Below are 13,688 nucleotides of genomic sequence, written 5' to 3' on the forward strand. Positions count from 1 at the left end.
AGAAATAAAATATTAAAAATAAACAAATAAGTCTTTTTTAATGGAAAATTGTAAATATTTATAGGTACCAAATAATTATATGGTAGGATTGAGTGATTCATTAAACACGCTAATTTCCCTTTTATCCATATATTTATTCCATTATGATTTTTAGTTTTGAATTATAGGTTCTTAAAAACCATATTATTACATACTTAAATGTTTTATTATATTTAACTGTTGAAGGAGTGGTGAGACGAAACCAACCTTTTTTTTTTACTGTAAATTGTTAAACAAATTATTTTTTGAAAATGAATTGACACATTTAAATAAAAATATTCGAATGAAGAGTTTCTGATTTATTAAACTATACTATGTACTGAAGATAATAATATTAATAATGGTTTTAAATCAAGAATAAAATATAGGTGTAATATTCTGGTTAGTACTATATAGACTCTGGCAGCTCTTAAAATCACAAATTAACATAAATTACTATTATTTTCAAAACATCATAGCCTCTATAATCTATTTGTCAATCCGCATTATCATAGGCTTTAATCCTTAGTACATAAAGTTTAATAACTCAGAAACAATAAATAGTTCAGATTTTAAATTATATACATCAACATAAAAAAAAATCACACAATAATTTGCAGTAAAGAAGGGTGGATATGATATTAAAAAAGGAGGATAATTCTTATTCATTTACACAAAAATAAACCAAGTACCTTGTTGAAAGTATAGTGTGAATTAAGTTTATTTAAATTTTCAAAAATCAGCATTTGAATATCTGCAGCATAACCTATTAAAAAAAAGGTAAAATATATAATTATGCTTTGAAAATCATTATTTTAGTTTTTTTTTTTAAATTATTACGTGGAATTTGTTAGGCGTAATAATTTTATCCCAACAAATACTTAATCATTTAGACTAATATTCAAACAATTACACATTTGTTTTTTAGATTAAATTTTGTAACAGTGCGAACAACTGATAAGTGATGGGTAAAATTGTATAGTACAATAACTACAATAATTTGTAATTAATATTCATATTATATTGCGTAACGGATTTGTCCCATATCGATATTTACATTAGAAAATTTTCCAAATGAAGTATGTTATTTCAAATCGTGTTGATTAATATTTTGTATCGTGATTATTTTATACATATGTATTAGAATTTTAATGTTCGTTTATTGGATTATTATTGTGGTCACAAATAGTTGTCAAGCTTACATAAATAAAATAAAATTGTCACAAATAAAAGTACAAAAAATGGAGTGCGCATAAACAAAGACAATCAACGATTAGGCATCTATAACAATGAAAATCACCACATTATAGCAGTGTCAATAGTGTGATATAGGATAAATAGGTAGACAATAGACATAATTATTATATCTCTTCAACAACTCTGACTGCCGACAAAATCTTAAGTGGCACAGGCCATAAAAATAAACAGTTTTATTTTATTGAGGAGCGTCTGTTTATGATTAAAATTGTATTGCATTTTTATTGATCGATCAAAAACGGCAATCATAGACTATTGACACTTTCACAGTGATTTACAATAGATAGGTACGTCGTATCGTGAGGAGTGGCGTCAAAACGCGTCACACACAATATTTGACGATAATAAAAATAGTTTTACTACAGTATTATATTAATTAACGTATCGAATGCGGTGAAATACGCGTCGAATTCGACGTGCGCCTGCCCAATATACATGTGACGCGAATGCAATAATATACATCAGACTATTCGCCCTTGGTACATTGGTAACATTGTATAAGAACGATAAAACATATCTTTGGTTTTTAGTTCGCGACGCTTTGCATCGCATCGTTCCCGTCGTCGTCGTCGCTACCTATCCGCACACGATGTTTGCGCAAATGAGCATGGCCGTAAGTATGATTTACCACTTCGTCGTAACAACAATCTCGTGTGGGTGTATCCGGTGGCTATTATAATTTCATATATTATGCACTACACGGATACGGCTGATCTAAATATTATCATCATATTATTATTGTTGCGCATCCGTTTTCGATTATCGCGCGTACCTATACCTAATATTGTTAGGTAGGTAGGTAGGTACTATACTCGGCCGGCGTGTGTTATGAGATTATATTCGAAGTAGGTATAACGATTCACAAACGATGAAAATAAGAAGAATATACTTAAACACTAGAAGATCCGATGGTCTGATGTCGGTTAGAGTTATAATATTATGTTGTCGAGTGGATTGGCGGCGACGACGAATATTCGATTGAAGTATAGAAATAGAGCTGGTCGGTAGGTCTTCTTACCTTGGCCCTGGCGAATATTATACCTAGTACAGTAGTACAGGTACACAAGGTACATTCGGTGAAGTAAATGTTCGACATAAATACGGTTTCTCGTATAAGCAGTGCGTATTTGGGGCGTCGATTTTGGGCTTTTGAGAATAAGCTATGTGAAATTCGTGTATGTGTGGCCTATTTTTATTATAGTCGTCTAGTGATGCCGACTTCAACGTTTCTGCAGTGGGGAAAGGCAAGTGATAATATATTAATTATATTGTTTGACTTCGTGTACGTGGGTGGCTTTAGAAGACTACTGGTTATTGGCTCTATGTAAGTGTATAATGTATATGTTATAACAATATTGCGATCGGTGTCGTCAAGTATGTAATATCTAATATTATTACCGATCGGTATTATCTCGAATTATCTCCGGCTCGAGATATCTGCGATATTCTTTGAACGGGATATTTTATACATTTCTTTATGTTTCATTTGTGAGGAATATTAAATAATTTAGTGCGAAGCGATTTTAAATATATCGTATAGGCTCGCTGTTTGTCTTTGAAACAAAAATAATACATTTTCATATCGTATTTATTACGGCCCAGCTCAAACGGATTTTAAACAAACGAATATTTGTTTTTAATTTTGTATTTTCTTTTCCCGAGAATAACATATTTATAAAAAAAAAAAAAGAAAAAAACCGTTTTGTTTATTATTATATTTGTTGTTTGAAGATACACAACGCAGCGCACGCCTTGCCGACGACGACGAAAAGCGAACTGTACGTTTACGCTTCTATCGTGTTTTTCGTCGTGTTGTGGTGCCGCATGCGATGGCAGTACAGACAATTTTATCGGCTGGCCGATAAGATTAAGGGCCCGCCAACGTACCCGTTAAAAGGATCGATTTACGATCTGCGCACTACCCCCGAAAGTGAGAACACGGCAATGTAAAACCCACTGCAGTTTCTGTTTCACGAGATTGTCCGTCCCTATATTTATGGTATTTAATTGTTTTTTTTCCTCCGTAGAGATTATGTACAATTTTAAAGAATCGGCCGAAAAATACAACTACGAACCGGTAAAATTGTGGGTAGGCCCATTTCTTTTTGTCGGCGTTTATAAGCCAGAAGATGTGCAAGTAAGTTATTGTTTTTTTTTTTGTTTTTTACGTAATATAATTTTACGTGCGAACTTGAGGGGTTGAGCTTAGCTGCAACGATGACGGTAATAAAAAACTTTTTGTTTTTTTGTTTGATTGCAGATAGTTTTAAACAGTTCTAAAGCCTTAGAAAAAGGCATTATTTACCACATCATAAGACATGCGGTGGGCGAAGGTGTATTTACTGCTCCGAGTGAGTATTATTTTTCTATATAATATATTTTATTAACTAAATTCAGATTCTCGCGAACGCACAATATATCTGTATAAATCAAAAACTCTATCGCTCGTCGTCGGTTGTAAGGCTACACTATTAAAATAATAATATTTTAAATCTATTGAGTTGCAATTTTCGTAGTTTTATTTCGTGACCATTAGACGGGCTATAGAATGGTCAGATACATATTATACACAAGCCTATGACCGTGACGTTATAACATTATCTAAAATTGTAGTCGTGATTTTTCAGTGGGCAAATGGAAAAAGCACCGTCGTGTTATAGCCTCGATATTCAGCTCAAAGTTTTTAGATCAACTGTACCCGATATTTAACGAGAACAACAAAAAGCTAGTTGAAAAAATTTCCAAACACGTGGGCGAGACACAGCCGTTCGACATTTGGGATTACATAATATCCTGTAATCTCAATAACGTAAGCCGTAAGTTTCACAACAGCATCTACAGGCGATCGACAGTAAAACAATCGTTTGTCAATCGTCGTGTGTATACATTTTAAATAACGTGTCAACTTAGTTATATTATAATATATAGAAGCCGCGATGGGCTACAACCTCAACGATCAACGGACCTTATCGGAATTCGTCTTCGCCATGAAGAAGTAAATTAACAGATATTATTATGTACTCACTAAGTCTAAGGTGATATCAAAATTGTTTACGGAAAACGAACCACACGTTTTTAGAGTTTCAGAACTGAGCAAATGCATTGTGAAGCCATGGTTGTACATCGATCAGATTTTCGCGGTTCACACGTACTTGACTGGTTTAAACGTGTATATGAGTCAATTGAACAGGGTCTCGTTACAAGTCAGTGGTTGTCGGCATAAAAAATAATATAATAGCGACTTACAAACAGAGTCGTCTCAGAATTATGCAGGGCTCCGGGGCCTAACACATTTTGTCGGTCACCAAATATTTATACTTTTTTGACATTAATATATATGCGTAAACATACATATTGACGCGGTGATACATAATTGGTTAGAAAGTTTTAAACACAAAAAAAAGTAATTAATTATAAAACTAACATAATACTTTTAGTATAACTGGGTAATTTATTTTATAAAAAATTGTCGTTAAATTTAATGTAAGAGCCCATAATTTTTAAATATATATCTTTACAACGTATCTAAGTACTTATACGTGGTTAATATTATACAGTATTGGATTGTGATTGCTTGCGAAGAAAGTAAAACTGAAGTATTATTAAATATTTTATACATTTTAAACTATTATATTACGTAGTTAAAAATATTAATAATAATGATAATAACAATAATGGAAGCACGATATTCGCACAACTCACTCAGACATTTGGTGTCCAATTATATTTGTGAGTTTTATTCATAATTTTGATTTTCTACATTTTATATTTACTTAATATTAGTATAGAAGCAAAATAATAACTATTAAAAACAAAATCGAGGCCCTTAAAAGTTGGGGAGATGGGACCCCGGGTCTATGTCTTAAGACGACTCTGCTTACGAATTTATATTCATTAATAAATATGTATAGAGTTTTTATTAATTTCAAGTATTACGGATTTGTTTAGATAATAAGGGATAAGAAACTAGAATTCAAATCAACAAAATCGCAACAATCTACGGGAAAATCTCACGAAGTCGTTCCGGAAGAAAGTAGTATGCAATATTTAGATAATTCCACAATTTACGGTCGTGTATAATATGTAGATATATTTTATGTAAATGCTATTATACAGATAAGAATTCGACAAAAGTGTTCTTAGATAAGTTACTTAAGTTGAATGACGAAGGTGCTGATTTTACAGACGAAGATCTCAAGGATGAGGTTATAACAATGACAGTCGCGGTAAGAGACACAATTATACGCGTTATGCTTATAAAAGGCCATAGCGAGTCATTTAATTTAGCATTAACATTCTAAAGAATGAGTAAAAATTTAATAAAAAAATAATAATAATAATAATAAATACATGATTTTCTACTTGCTAAATCCAAGAAAAATTGTTTTCCATATAAATATCTTAAAATCAAATATTTTCACAGTATTTTTAAACAGCATTGTTTAAGAGATGTAAAAATAAGAAATCTATTAATGATATTTGTAATTTGCGGAAAATAAATTTTACATTGATATTACGATAAAAATCGCGGTGTGTATATTATGCTTGACGAACATTTATAAGAGATTAACGTAATAGGTATCTAGATTTTTTAATATTTTATAATTTTAGGGCAGCGATACCAGTGCCATCAGTGAATGCTTTTGCATTCTGTTACTAGCTATGCATCAAGATATCCAGGTACACATTTTTTATCAATATTTCGATTTTTTTTTTATTACCCTTACGCATGTAAAATATTTTCACAGGATAAAGTTTACGACGAGATTTACAGTGTCGTAGGAGACAGTGATCGCGAAGTTGTTCCTGAAGATATATTTAGATTTAAATATTTGGAAATGGTATTAAAAGAAAGCCTCAGGCTGTTTCCTCCCGGAGCAATTTTTTCTAGAAAAATTAACGAGAACGTAAAGCTCAGTAAGTGTTATTAATTAAAAGTATACCTAATTATTTACCTACTTGAAACGTAAAATCATTTATATGATAAAAAAATTCGACGCGTATTATTATAATCGTAATTTAGATAAATTGTAATTTAAAAGTTTAACGATCTATTAAGTATATAATTTATACGATATTATAGTGTGGATAGTTTCGTTGATAAATATAGGTATTTAATAGCTTAAAAGTTAAAATTAATTTACATAATATTTTTAAAATGCTATTGCTAAAAGAAAATTTATAATATTTGTAGAAGTTGTAAGTTTCCACTAATAATGTTTTAAATTATAATACAATTATGAAAAGCGTTATTCGTCATTTAAATATGTATAATTTGATCCAAATTTTAATTTCAAATGTCTAAAAAAAATAATTATGCTTATATATTTTTTTAGTTCTCATATTAACTACTTCTAAATAATATTGTATAAGCCTTAGACATACAAATTGAAGATTATAATTTTTTTTTCACAAAATATATATATACATAAATAGGTAATTTGAAAATTTTTATAATTTTTACGAATTTTGTAAAAATTTAAATTTCAAATGTATATAAAAAATTGAAATTTTATTTACGTATTTTAATTATTTTATACATATATATAAGAACAATTTATGTGGGATCTTGAATGTATTTTTAAGAATTTAGACTTAACGAATATCTAATATTTATTAAAAATTTTCGTTTTCCTTTATTTTATTTTTTTCGATTATTAAGAAAAGTATTTTTTCTTTTTGTCTCCCCCAAAATTTCAACTTATAAAAAAGTTTCAAATTTACCAAAAAGTTTCAAATTGAAGTAGGTAAAACTACTTTAAAAGTTGACAGCCAAAAATAAAAACAAATCAATATAAAATCAATACATTCATCGCTCCGCTTTAAGTCTAATAGGATTTCATTACGAATTCCGTGTTAGTTTTTTTTTAGATAAAGTCGATAAAAGTTTTATCGCATTGTTGTTACTGTGTAATATAAAACACGAGCGATAAAACGATGTTTACGTAATAGTGCGAATGCCGTAAATGTATTTTTTTTGTTGATTTTAATTCATTTCTTTTTTTAACAGCGAACTTCGAACTGCCGAAGGGCTCCAATGTGTTCGTGTCACCGTACGTCACACACCGTTGCCCACAGCTGTATCCCGATCCCGACACGTTCAATCCGGAAAACTTCAGTCCCGAGAACGAAGCGAATCGGCACAAGTTCAGTTTTTTGGCGTTCAGCGGCGGTCCTAGGGGTTGTCTAGGTAAAGTTGTGCCAAATGAGTATTAATCGAATTGTCGGCGCGTTCGTTGTTGGTATCCCCCATTCACTCCAAAGGCCTATCTTAAAAACAAACGTCGCGCATTCCGACGACAATAAATACAATATAATATATTATTTAATAAACCTTTGTAGGAGCTTACACCCTATTCGGGTTGGAACACTTGGAACCCATATCATCCCTAAAACCGTAAAAAAAAACTTCAATACCCAAAACCATATGAAAATCGAATGATTATTTTTTTCAAAACAACCGAAGTAACACCGAACCCAGAATACAAATTATCCCGGTTATCCCAAACCGAATAATTTTTTATTTTACAAATTTCATGTTATAATATTATGTTATTTTGTAAGTATTTTTCGAGGTTAGTTTGGTTCTGTATTTAGCTAGTCAATAGTCTTACAATTAATTGGTATTAGCTGTCAATAATTTTAATATTTTTGCATTACACGTCTTAGTGGTGTTCATTCATTCAGAAGTATCGTCTATCAATAATATTTTACAAGACAATATTCTAATAAGTATCCTTTAAGTAATTAAAAAAATGTTAGGGCAAGGTAGTTTTTAAATCAAGTTTCATTTTGAACTACTCAACGCTCGTATTAACCCTAATTTAGTAACAGTTATACGAGTACCGAAACGTTTCTTGAAATATTTTATTTAGTTGTTTAAAATAAAATAAAAACGATTGGGGTGCCAAGCCTTGAAAGAGTATTTCAATAATCAGAAACAATTATTTATCTTGTTGCGTCTGTCTCCATAAAATAGCTAATTTCGACCAGTTTTACTAAATATTATATTTTTAACAAACTTCAGATTCATGAATAATTAATTGTAAAAAACAAATCAACATTTTTGGGTCTGTTTTTATTTTTAAATCTAATTTTCTCAAAATATTTATAGACATTTTTTTAAAATTTCGAATCTTAAAATATATACCGGCATTAAATTAGTACTATACATTTAAGATCTTCCAAAAAGTGGCTTCATAGTGAAATTTAAATCCATTTACATTAATCAATAATATATTCATGAATGAATTATTACAAATTGATCACAGACGGACAGGACCAAATTTCTAGCACAGCTGAGATAAATTACGGTTTGTTGCGGGAGATTAAATAAAATAATAAAAAGTGAACAACTGCTGCCATGTCCATCATAATAGATAGGTAAACATATTATTAAAGTGGAAACCGAATTAGGAAAAAAAGTTATGTGTCCGACGGCAAGACGTTTATCGACCCGTATGATATTTTATTCTGTTATATTGCGCAAGTACGGGTTTTATAATTGTCGATCGCTCTCCCCGCAGGTGTCAAGTACGCTATGATCTCCATGAAGTTAATGATGGTGGCGGTCTTGCGCCGTTACAGCGTACACACGGAGTGTAAAATGTCGGAGATCGAAATGCAGATCGATTTGCTGGCGAAAAAAGCCAATGGCTACCCGATCACAATCCGGCCTAGAGAGAGAACGCAAGACCGGACTATTGATTGAAAAAAAAAACCACCATACAAATGTAATATTACTATTATAGTTTTCACTAAAAAAAAATATAAAGAAAAAAAATCAAGAAAAAAACACGTCAATTTGTATTACCTATTAATTATTATCGTTTCTTGTAATATGTAATTACAACATTTGTATGGCATTGTGTCTGAGTGTACGATCAAAATTATTATTAGAGTTGATAGAATATAATTAATTTCTCCTCGTTTTGAAGCGCCTTCGTGTGGTCGTTTGAGTTGAAAATATATTATTCAGCACGTTTAATTGTCAACGGGTTTCCAATAGTTTTTTTTCTACCATCACATCGAGCATATTATCATGATAACGAGACACTGAAAAATAAATGAAGGCACCTCAACGCACACCGAGTTAGTCCAAAAGAAAAATGCAACTCTGTAAGTCCAAATTCTAATAAATTAAGATATTTCATGTTAAGGGCATTATAGTGTCCTAATCTGTAAACACGTCGTCAACAAAATACATTTGTTTATAAAGTTTTTCATGTATTATGTCTATATAAAAAAAAGGTGGACAATAAGTGGATATCGCTTTGCTGTGTATTAGGTGTCGAGTGCTGAGTGGGTCACTATTATGAGTGTGTTAAATTTGAATTTAATGATATATCACTGTATATGAAAAACAGTTCTAAGCGGAGAAGGTCTATCAATATATCTACTAAGTACATTTATTGATATATTTTTTCCGAAAAAATTGCATTTATTATTTTATTAGTATTTAATTATTACATAATAATATGTACTCGTATTTATACCACACCACATCAACTTATATAAATTAAAATTTAATAAAAGCTTTTTATAAATACCGCAAAACAGTGTAAATACATATTATCTTAAAATAAATCAAAAATATCATTGCGTATAGTAAAATTCATATATAATATACGTAAAAGTTTTAAGTTCCATTGAATGTTTTTACATTTAAACAAAATAATTATCATTGTTATTTATTGTTTACATAAGCAATTTCGTTCAAATTTAAACTTAGAATATTTATGAAAAATAATTGTCTTTATATTATAGGTATATATTCAATTTATAACAATTAAACCATTATTTCATTTACGGAAAATGATAATATAAGGACTTAGTGGAAATGGATCAAGTTTCTGTAGTTATTAGTTTTTGAATTAAAAAAAGATAAAACAACTAATTTAGTCAAAACATACACACACACACACACACACACACACAAAACACAACATTGTAAAATCAATACATTCATTGCTCTGTTTAGAATATAAAATCAGTGAATCTTAAATAACTATTGCAGGTTACCGCGAAAAAAACTATTCGAGTTGTTTAAAATAATTTGATTTTCAGATAATATACTTTTATATCGAAACTTGGAACTTTTTGTACAATAAATCACAGTATTAAGAACATATGGGGTGATCCATTTAACATAAGACATACATTATTTCGGAAAACACTAACGTTTTGAAAAACGTTTCTTTTATAAAAAAACAATGTTTCTTATAGTTATTATTTTATTTTAAGTATTAAACATTTTTAATTTCATATTCCGGAGATATTCTGTTTTGGAGTATTTCAATCTATAAAAATAAAATAAAAATTTAACAAATAGTTTATTGTCTATACCTAACTATTTAAATTATAGACGAGCAGAGTAATGGATCAACATTTTGCGGGGTATCCTTCATATCCCCATACCACTTCACTTTGCTTATCTAAACTTTAAATACGTATGTTTTATAATTCATAAACTGACTGTCAACAATTATCGTAAAATTCGACTGGAAAAAAGTGATGTAAAATAAATATTTTTCAAAAAACGTTAATTGTTTTTGAAATAACGAGTGTCTTACGTTAAATGGATTATTCGGTATATTCGATAAACGTTGTGTGCGACGTGCGTATTTATTAAGGGCTACTGATGTAATAATAATATAATACGACGTTATAATAGTTGTAAATAAACTGATCTCGTTTTACGATATATATTCTAGTATTAACTTATATGATAATATTTTATTTTTTTAACAACGATCTGTGGTCATTATTATTATTATATGGCTTATTAGATATAAAATATTTGATTGATTTAAAGTTGAAATTATTATTATACTAAACAATTTCACAGCGTATCGTATACTTACATCACGTTTCAATAGTTATATATTTATATTATAACGTCGCGTTATAGTATCACCACATAATGATACGTATCGATCTAGATGACTCTATTATAGTGTGCAAATGCCGATAAGACTACGGTTTGTTTGCGATTTAAAACATTATGCTCAAACGTAATACAGAGTGTAACAAAAACAGCTAACATAATAAACGAACTACTTATGTATAACTTTCATTCTAATCATTTTAAATTTTGATATTATACGATATATACCTACCAAAATTAAACACTAAATATTGTTAAAACAAAAGTAATTGCATATTAAGTTAATTAAATTTGTCAGCTATTTCTGTTACGCCCTATTAAATAACTAGTACCTAACTGATAGCAATCATTGGTGAAAGAAAATATGGGTATGGCAGAGGAAGGCGTTGAGGACTTAATTCAGCCAAATTTCAATTAAGTACATAGACTAATGTTTTTTTTTTTTTTTTATGAAATCGCCATAAAATTACTAAATACAAAATTACAATATTCTAGTTAACATGTTTATATTATATATATTTTAAGCTAAAAGGTTGTGTTAGAGATATATAGTAAAAATTAATAATTAATGAACTTCCAATAATAAATCTAAATAATTATTACTTAATGTCCCAAATTATGTTTATGTTTATGTCTCCAATAAGAACACTGAACAGTATATAGTTATAATGTATTTTATTTTCCTGTGTAACTTTACTTAAAGTATTGATTGAGTTACTAATATCTAGAGAACGGATTTAAATGCTTTAAAAAAACAAAAAAATCTACTCATAACAGATTTTTTTTTTAAAAATGCATTAAAAAATTGCTTTTAAAATTGATCAAAAAGATGCCTAGTAATTTTTTTTATAGCTAAGAAATCTGAAATCCAGTAATACTTAGGTAAAACAATTTTCCGTTTATAATATATAGGAATAAATACACATAAAAATATTTAAAGATAGGTAAATAAATAATTTTAACTTAGATAAAGCGTACTCATTATTAATAATTAATAAATGCTTTGTATTTTATTGCTTTAGTATTTTCATTTTTTTTAAATATAAACATTTTAGAGCCCTTAAACCATATATGTTCGTATCGTGAACCACGAGCATAAGCTTTAGTTTTGAGAAATATATTTTTATTAAAATGAGTTAGATGATCGTTGATATACAATTTTTTACCACTTTAATTTAAATTTACAGTTTTACCGGTCAAATTTGATTTTTTAACACTTTTTAATCATGGATCACTCGATTTGAAGTGACAGCAATCAGTCACTATTTTTTTTTTAGGTCTGTTAACAATTTTTGATTGAAGCGGAATGCTTTTACAACGGAAATATTTACTTATACAGATGCAGAAATTGATTTAACTGTTTTTACACAGTCTTTTTTTTCGGTTTCTGGAAACCCACAACTCACATTCTCGATCGCTTTTTGTTCGAAAACATTTATACGTTTATTCAATGAAGAAATTTCATTTTTTAGTTTGCAACATTCTTTTTTCAAACTTTTATTTTTATACTTGATATTTTTAATTGTAGTAATTAGTTCTCGCAGTTGATTACATTTTCACTCATCAAGTTAATCGATTCAACTAGGTTTTTAATAGTATCATTATGAATATTTTGATTATAATTAATATGTTCTATTATTCTTGTATTTCTGGGAGACTTTGTTTTAGCAAATTTTACTTAGAATTTGCGGTATATTGTGGGGTGGATGGCATGATCCGTTTGTCACCCTGTTGACAATATGATGGGAGATTTCCACTCATTCCAAAATTACGGTTATTATTTACGCTTGTGATAACAATAATAAGTAGGTACCGAATTGAAATAAATGTGAGTACTAAAATATAAATAAATACGGTTGATTATTTATTGTAATCGTTCGTCACAAGCTGCGGTTTAGGTTTAATGAGTATGATTAATAGCCAAATCCAAAGTACATTAGCAAATGTGCCCCACGCAGAAATAATATTATAGTACTTACATGATTTCATAATGAACGATTTTCTATCGTATACGACATTATTATTAAACGATAGTTTGATCTCATAAAAATTGTGCTCTCCATCTTACATAAAACTTAAACAAACAGAATTGAATGTATAGTATATATATATAAAAAAGGCGGTAAGGCCAAATGCTCTTTTTCCAAGACGTAAATACGTAGGCGTGTCGCCGATCTCAACATTATAATTATAACTACAACAATTAACTGACTCAGATTAAATATTTGGGAATTATACAGGACAAACGATTAATTTGAGGTTCTTACCTAAAGTCCAAACAAAAAAATGCTTAATAACCACTTCCGTCTGCTTTGTCCTGTATGGCTATATTTAAATTAAAATATTATCAATTCCCACAGAATTCACACTATACAAATCTCTGCTGAGACCCATTTGGGCTTATGGTATGCAAATTTGGGGACCCACCAAACCTACTCAAACCCGCATAATCCAAGCCTTTCAGTCCATCACTCTTCGCCAAACAGCCTCAGAGCCTTCTGGTACGTAACCAACTAATTTCCGAATT

The 13,688-nt window shown here is 29.4% G+C and overlaps 1 protein-coding gene across 2 annotated transcripts; it reads left to right on the plus strand.

Annotated features, from left to right (window-relative positions):
- Nucleotides 1–1,673: 1,673 nt before the first annotated feature.
- LOC132927666 (cytochrome P450 4C1-like) lies at nt 1,674–9,140 on the plus strand. 2 transcript variants are annotated; one of them, XM_060992248.1, is made up of 13 exons: nt 1,674–1,888; nt 3,007–3,205; nt 3,303–3,412; nt 3,536–3,626; nt 3,903–4,091; nt 4,204–4,270; nt 4,355–4,478; nt 5,224–5,308; nt 5,392–5,501; nt 5,887–5,955; nt 6,024–6,192; nt 7,286–7,465; nt 8,802–9,140. In XM_060992248.1, the coding sequence occupies exons 1-13, from the start codon at nt 1,865–1,867 to the stop codon at nt 8,984–8,986; spliced, it is 1,602 nt and encodes a 533-aa protein (XP_060848231.1). In that variant the 5' UTR covers nt 1,674–1,864; the 3' UTR covers nt 8,987–9,140. The 2 variants fall into 2 exon arrangements, with proteins under 2 accessions (XP_060848231.1, XP_060848230.1); XM_060992247.1 differs by having other exon boundaries at nt 1,675–1,888; nt 5,224–5,311.
- The last annotated feature ends 4,548 nt before the right edge of the window (nt 9,141–13,688 follow it).

The sequence above is a fragment of the Rhopalosiphum padi genome, chromosome 3 (assembly GCF_020882245.1).
Source record: "Rhopalosiphum padi isolate XX-2018 chromosome 3, ASM2088224v1, whole genome shotgun sequence".
NCBI classification, from domain to species: domain Eukaryota; kingdom Metazoa; phylum Arthropoda; class Insecta; order Hemiptera; family Aphididae; genus Rhopalosiphum; species Rhopalosiphum padi.

Bases quoted from the DNA above. Each gene is read 5' to 3' on its own strand.
- LOC132927666 (XM_060992247.1), top strand. From the start codon at position 1,865: ATGTTTGCGCAAATGAGCATGGCC. The intron at 1,889-3,006 runs GTAAGTATGATT...TGTTGTTTGAAG, and splicing joins TTGCGCAAATGAGCATGGCC to ATACACAACGCAGCGCACGC. The intron at 4,271-4,354 runs GTAAATTAACAG...ACACGTTTTTAG, and splicing joins TTCGTCTTCGCCATGAAGAA to AGTTTCAGAACTGAGCAAAT.